Raw genomic sequence first — 7,787 nt, 5'->3', positions numbered from 1 at the left:
AAAATTCTAACACCAAAAAAAAAAAAAAAAAAAGGAATAAAAATGAAACAAAAAATGTAATTACTAAAACTAAAAGTCAAAACCCACAACAAAATTACTATAACTAAATTAGTACAAAAAAGTAAAAATAAATAAAATAATATAGTGAAATCTAATTCAAAATATAAACAAACTTCATAGTCTAACAATAATACTAAAATAACATTGTTCTGAGATTGCACTTTTTACTGTGCTTTTACTTGCAGAATTTTGTATATTTGCACATCTGAGCAGTTTGAGATCTTAAAATCTCTTTCAAACTGAGATTACTGGTCTCTTTCTCATTAGAAACATCGGAGAAGTTTCAGGCTTAAAAAAAAAAAAAAAAAAAAAAAAGTCTCAATATTATCGTTTTTTCTGTATTTTTTATCAAATAAATGAAGTATAACAAACATATTTCAAAAACATAAAAAAATTATTATTCCAAATTTTTGACCAGTAGTGTATACAAATACTGCTGAAAATTAGCAGTAGTTTTTTTTTTACAGTCTGTTATGGGTTGAAAGCATGGCAACATACGGTTTACACCAACTACTCTGTTTTGACAGGCTTTGAAAGAGGTGTGTGTGGAAAAACATAATTACTCCATAGCCTGTAATTACTGGATGTGTCTTGCTGGCAGCAACATAAAGAACTCCTTCACATCTGATCACATCTGTTCTTTTCTCTCCGTGAAGCCAAATTGCTATTGAGTACCTGGGTCTGAAAACCTTCAAAACCCACTTGTTATAAACTCCAGTCTGCCAAGAACATCAAAACATTACCTATCTTTGTAAAGACCACCATATTTACCAAAAAGGTCCTGTTTGTCTAATTGCCTTTTGTCTCTCGTTAGTATTTCCAGCGATTTCCATGTGAAGGAAGCAGAATAGGGCCTGAAACGGAAGATGAAGTCATGTTTAAATAAATGGTCAGCAAAGAAGTTGCCTAACCTTCTGAAAATGCTGATTGTAAACCTAAGGAGGTCAAACTAAATATTATATGAGCTTTTTTATTTATTATCAATTTTGCATGAGGTTTGCAGTTTTGCAACTCTGTTGGTTGCTAAAACTTTCTAAATACATCTTAAACCCTGATTTGTGTGATGTTATTATTTTGGCAATAATTATTAAATAAGCAAAAACTAAATAGACAACATTTATAGAAAAATGTAAGAAGTATATACACCCCTACAGTTTGGAATAATTAAGATTTTTTTATGTTTTGGAAATGCAGGGCTGCATTTATTTGATTAAAAATACATTACAAAACAGTAATATTGTGTATATTATTAAAATGTAAAGTAAATTATTTTCTATTTGAATATACAATACTTGTTAAAAGTTTGGAAACGTTACAGTTTTTAAATGTTTTTAATGAAGTCTCTTCTGCAATAAGGCTGCATTTATGTGCTAAAAAAATACAGTAAAAAGAGTAATATTTTGAAATAGTGTTGCTATTTAAAATAACTGTTTTCTATTGTAATACATTTTAAAATGAAATGTATTTCTGTGATGGCAAAGCTGAATTTTCAGCATCATTACTCCAGTCCTCAGTGTCACATGATCCTTCAGAAATCATTCTAATATACTGATTTGCAGATCAATTATTGTAAATTGCTATCAAATATTAACAGTGATTCTTCTTATTATCGGTTTTGAAAACATATTATTTTTCAGAATTCTTTGAAGAGTAGAAAGATCAAATAAACAGCATTTGTTAAAGAATATTTGAGATTATAAATGTATTTACTTTTGATTCCCTTTTGATCAATTTAATGCATCATTGCTAAATAAATATATTATTTGTATTTTACATTTAAATGTATATCCAAAAATATTAAGCAGAAATTTTTTTTTTCAGTACTAATAGTATCATATATTTGAATTATTGAAAAATGATTGATATTTTTTCTTAAAGTCACTTGAATAACAGGTCTGAATATTTAAGCATTATAAAATGGAATTAGATTATTTAACTGAATTTGCATTCAACAGATTTTTTAAAATACTGATTATGAAAAAAAACTCTGAGACCTCTAAGGTGGGACATCAACATTGTAAGCTGATGTGTTTAAAACTAGTTATTTTGCATGCTTGATTAATTTTAGTAATACTTTAACACAATCTTACATGGGATTTGTGTTTTAGAAATTAAAAGGACATCAATTTGTACCCAATTCTTGGAAATGCCTCCACACATTAACATTTGTGCTCCTTTGTTTCATCTGTCCCTGCAGGTGCAAAAACATGTCTTACCCGTCCAACCTTCCGCAGGTTAGTATAGTCTTTATCTTTGTGAACGAGGCGCTCTCAGTCATTGTGCGCTCCATCCATTCGGCCATGAACAGAACCCCGCGCCACCTGCTCAAAGAGATCATACTGGTAGATGACAACAGCAATAACGGTAGGTTTACACACAGCACAAAACGCTTAACATGTTTGTCAATTGTGTAATGTTTGTCTCACAAGGTCTAAGTAGAGAGTGCCATTAATGTGAAGCATTGGCCTAACTATTTCCTGTGAGACTGGAACAAAGCAGCGGCAACCTCATGCATTTCTTTTTAGTGCTCTCTTGTGTTGGACTAGCTAGTTCTCAGTGTGAGGCTTATAGTCTTAATAATTACCGCTGTTTGGCTTCTCAACATTCTGTCTTCAATCTAACCCTTCCGTCTGCTTAATTAGCCGCTCTGCTCATTGGATTAAAGTGACTAGTGATAGAATACTAATCAGCTGCAAACTGAGAAATATTTAGAAAGATTAAACCTAAGAAACGTGATGAATTACTCTGTTTCTCCAACATCATGCACCTCATGTTCTGGACTATTGTTGCATGTAGCGGGTTTGTCTGCTGGCCTTTTTGCTCATTATTACTTTAATTTCCACCAATTTGGTGCTGCAGTAAGAGCGTTAATTGACAGGCTGATGAATATAGCTCCCGTTATATTTAACATTAATCAAAAAATAATAATACAATGAAAGGTCGGGCTGGTAAGCTATACTGCATTTTGGCTATTTTGTGATTATTGCATTCATTATCAAATTGTCAACATTGAAAAAAACACCTTTTTTGTGGTTTCATTTTTTTTCTGAATTATTATGTGTTAATATTGTGTGAAACAAGTGTTAATTTAATTTTAGTATTACATACATGTAACTTCCCGATTTATTAGTACATTTATTATTATATTACATTTAATATTTTTAAATTATATTGACCTTATCTTCTAGAAAATTCTGCCATAATTTACTCAAGTTTTTCCAAATCTTTTTTTTTTTTTTTGCTGTCGAACACAAAGAAGATATTGTAAAGAATGTTGGTAACCAAACAGTTGCCGGTAATCATTGACTTCCATAGTTTTTTTTATTTATTTTTCTTATATATATATATATATATATAGATTATGGAAGTAATACTTTTAATGTGCACATACAATTAAGCACACTTCTTTTTCACTAGCTTTCACAGGATACCAACAATTACAATGATTAACATAGATAAATCCACCTAAACATTTCATCTTGAAAAATACAACAAAACCCTTAGCTTCACAGAATCATCTGCAAAGATGTTAAAACAGCTGTACAGAAATGTCATGGTTGTGCAGATAAATGCTACTGAGTCACGCTAAACTTTTGTCATTATGGTTAGAATTGGTAGTCTTATCAACGCTAGCTGTTGTCACCCCTACGGCTCTATGGAAGCTGCCAGGTCCTTTCAATTGTGATTATTATTTCTCGACATCTCTCCCTAATGTGAGAGCCACTTCTGGGTTCAACTTACACTCTATTCTACTGCGGTAGACACCATGACCGACATGAAGAGAAAGAGGGTAAAGTGACCCAGATGATTCCTCACTAATTGTACCATTTTGAGGACCAGCGGCCTGCTCTCTCAGCTGGCATAATCTTGTGAGTCCTGACAGCTTTATCTTTACATTCATAGATGAAGGTTGTGAAGCGGCCACTCAACATGAGACTTTATGTCAACAGTGGGACCGACAGAGAATCTGTCAACCTTCAGTGAAGGCCAAAGAAAATTAAATCCCGCTCTCCTCAAAACCCGAGAATGAGCTGACAAAAATTCTTTGCCTCTGCAGTGGACAAATGATGAATAACCACCTTATCATCAGAGAGAGAGAGAGAGATGACTTACACTGCAAAAAATAATTTCCTTGCTTAGCATTTTAGTCATAATATCTAAACATTTTTCAAAATAAATTTACTTGAGAAGAAAAATGCTTAATTTAGACTTACTTTCAGAAAATATATCTTCAGTTAAGTTAAATCACCAAAAAAAAGCCTTAAATGCAGAATTGCATGCAATAATAAGACTTCTTTTCAGATAATAAATACTGAACAGTTGCTGAAAATTATTCACCCTCAGGCCATCCAAGATATAGATGAGTTCCCTTTCGTGGAACTTCGAACTGCGTCCTCTAGGGGTCGCTATGGGGAACGCCTCGTCGTGACCCGTGTCTGAAGCCTACATTGAAAAAACACCAACTTGTTTGGCCGGCGACAGCCATGACGTCACTACCGTCGCGAGCTAACCACCGCACCGCACACACACTCTGCTCCGGTCCAGAGACACGATAGCACGGAGCGGATCACATGCGCGAGTCGGCGCAGACCACAAAATGTATCGGAGCTATTTGAATTCTACACAGCATGCTATATTTTATAGCAATATGGATGAGATTGTGGCTGGCATACCCTGCGGCTTTACGGAGCTCAACGGCTCTGAACGGCTCTAGCCCAAGCTGTGATATAAACGAACGCTATTGGCTATTTTAAAAAGGGGCGGGGCTGCTTGATATGTCCCGCCCTGTCTTCCTGTTTCAGTTAAATGACGTCAACACATAGAGTAACGCTGCGTGTTTCTAAGCATTTCAGGGGACCTTTAAGCATTACATCATTTGCTCACCAGTTAATCCTCTGCAGTGAATGGGTGCCGTCAGAATCAGAGTTTAAACATGGAGCCAAAGGAACTGCCACAGTACTTTCTGTAGGGCTGTCTTGGCTTGCCATCGTTAGTTTTGAGCTGTTAGAAGGAGTGATGAATTGATTTCATGAATGTTGTATTATATTGGTTGAGAGCTTCACGTTCAGTTCAATACAGCTTAGCTATCCCAGCTAACTGGAGTCCATATTGACGTACACAAAGATTTAATTATTCTCTTTCTATGGCCAGGGGCAATAAGGACACCTTCCAGCAGGTAAACCAGGTTTCCTCACAGAATCTGAGAAAAGATTGACGTTTTTATGTTCTTAACACACTTATTCCCTGTTAAATGCACTTTGTAATGTCAAAATGTAAAAAGTTTTACTTTAAAGTATATTTTAAAAGAAGTACACTTATTTAATGTGTTGGCTGACATACTAAAGCAAGTTTAGATTTTTTACTTCATCATTACAAATGTATAAAATATAAAATACCAATAAAATTTCAATACATGGCATACTCGTTTCAACAAAAAGTTTACCATAAATGCTTGTCAGTACATTCAGCAGTACACTTGAAACATATTTTAAAGGGGTCATGTGATGCTGCTAAAAATAACATTATTTTGTGTATTCGGTGTAATGAAATGTGTTTATGCGGTTTAAAGTTAAAAAAACACATTATTTTCCACATACTGTACATTATTGTTTCTCAGCGAGAATAAAAGTTACGGCTTCTTTCTTTGCGTGAACATTTGGGCGGTGTTATGCAAATCTTCCCACATAGTGTGGTAGATATGTGGGGGCGTGTTCGAACGAGCCGTTTTAGGTAGGCGTGGCTGACTCTTAACTTTTATAAAGAATATCTCTTTGGATTTGAGACTTTAGTCTTTGCAAATTTATAGATCTTCTTTATGCACCAAGAGCTTGTAACACTCCAAAGAGAAAGGAAAAAATGAAATCGCATCATATGACCCCTTTAAAGACAATAAAAGTAATTATGAAATTAGATGTAAAGATGTACTTAAGCCCAGAGTGAGTAAAACACTCACTAAAATGTAGCTAATTACATTTAATATTCATTTAAACTATAATACACATTTATTTAATTGCGGTTAGCATGCATTTAAGTGTCTGTAAACATGACACTCGGTTCACACTTAAAATATTCTTTTAAAGTATATTGTTTCAATAATAAGTGCTCTTTTTTAAAAGTATGCTAAAGTGTACTTCGTTTTTACAAGGGAATAGATAGATCCTGCAAAATATGGATGCTAGTTTAAGTCAGTTTAACATCAAGAACTTAATTAAAATGTCTCAAAAGCTTTGACACCCAGTAAGATTGCTTAGAGACCTTCAGCATAATATTATCATATTATAATAGCTAGCAGTGGTAGGATCAGTCAAGCTTAATGTTTTGTATTGACTGAAACAAGAAGTGCACTTGAGATAATGGTGATGAAAGATTGATGCTTTCAGTCATGAGCAGCTCTGAGATAATGGACCTGCTATCCTTCATTTTATTATGATAGGATCTTCACCAGTTCTTCCAATCAATTGCTATTTGTTCATATATGTTAATCAGTCATAATATTCATTTAAACCATAATACACATTTATTTAATTGCGGTTAGCATGCAGTTAAGTGTCTGTAATGGATGCTAGTTTAAGTCAGTTTAACATCAAGAACTTAATTAAAATGTCTCAAAAGCTTTGACACCCAGTAAGATTGCTTAGAGACCTTCAGCATAATATTATCATATTATAATAGCTAGCAGTGGTAGGATCAGTCAAGCTTAATGTTTTGTATTGACTGAAACAAGAAGTGCACTTGAGATAATGGTGATGAAAGATTGATGCTTTCAGTCATGAGCAGCTCTGAGATAATGGACCTGCTATCCTTCATTTTATTATGATAGGATCTTCACCAGTTCTTCCAATCAATTGCTATTTGTTCATATATGTTAATCAGTCATTTTCGACGGAGATGAAAGTTCTGCTCTAATAAGCTTTGAAGAAAGTTTTTGGTGAGGTTGAGGATAGAGAGATTTTCGCTGTCAAATAAAATCAGAAGACAGATTTCATTTAGTGTCTCCCGGTTCAATCATAAAACTCATATTTGCAGGTGGGGGTAAAGCATTAGAGCAATTTGTAGAGCCACAAGCTGTTCATATCCAATGTTCTCTGGCTTTTGAAAGAGACATTCTCTTCACGTTCACTCGTGCAATTCCACAATCTCAGTGATCGATGAGAGACGCCGTTCGCTCAAGGATAAACTCTATAGGCACGAGCCTGGCTGAGCACAACATCCCACTCAAGGGCAAGGAGAATTACATTGTGGCTATAAGAAAAGTGACCTTTAGCTTCTGTCATACCTGTGGCCAGTGTCAGGATCTTTAAGGGCAAGGAAATAGAGCAAAACAACTGTCGGATAACAATCGCTGTGATTGGCCGATATTACAAGTGCCCACACTGGAAACATTCTGTACGAAGAATATTCTTACATACCATCATCTCTTTCTATCAGAGATTTCATTCGTTCACATACACTGAATTTTTTGTAAATGAAATATTATTGTTGTATGTTTTACAAGACAAAACAATTTCAAACTTTTAGCGGAATGTGGAAACACTCTATTATTCAATGGTGTGTTGTAGCTTACTTGTGTGCTTTCTGCTGTCTGTTTTTTTTTTTTTTCTAATCATTGTTATTATTCTTATTCTTATTCTTATTATGCAAATTCACCTCTGTGAAACCTAGTTTCAAAATGTTGCTTTTTTAAATGAAAATACATCCAAGTGTTAATCAAAAAAAAAAAAAAAAAA

At 33.9% G+C, this 7,787-nt stretch overlaps 1 protein-coding gene across 1 annotated transcript in view; it reads left to right on the top strand.

The window, feature by feature from the left end:
* The window catches only part of LOC107727086 (polypeptide N-acetylgalactosaminyltransferase 18-like), a 113,841-nt gene that overhangs the window by 53,987 nt on the left and 52,067 nt on the right, over window positions 1–7,787 (top strand). The window contains exon 3 of the mRNA XM_016536848.1: window positions 2,258–2,424. Coding sequence (XP_016392334.1) covers window positions 2,258–2,424 — 167 coding nt within the window. The remainder of the gene's footprint in view (window positions 1–2,257; window positions 2,425–7,787) is intronic.

Source organism: Sinocyclocheilus rhinocerous, unplaced genomic scaffold, assembly GCF_001515625.1.
Source record: "Sinocyclocheilus rhinocerous isolate Xijiao unplaced genomic scaffold, SAMN03320098_v1.1 scaffold35, whole genome shotgun sequence".
NCBI lineage: Eukaryota > Metazoa > Chordata > Actinopteri > Cypriniformes > Cyprinidae > Sinocyclocheilus > Sinocyclocheilus rhinocerous.
This window is presented reverse-complemented; position numbering and strand designations above follow the sequence as displayed.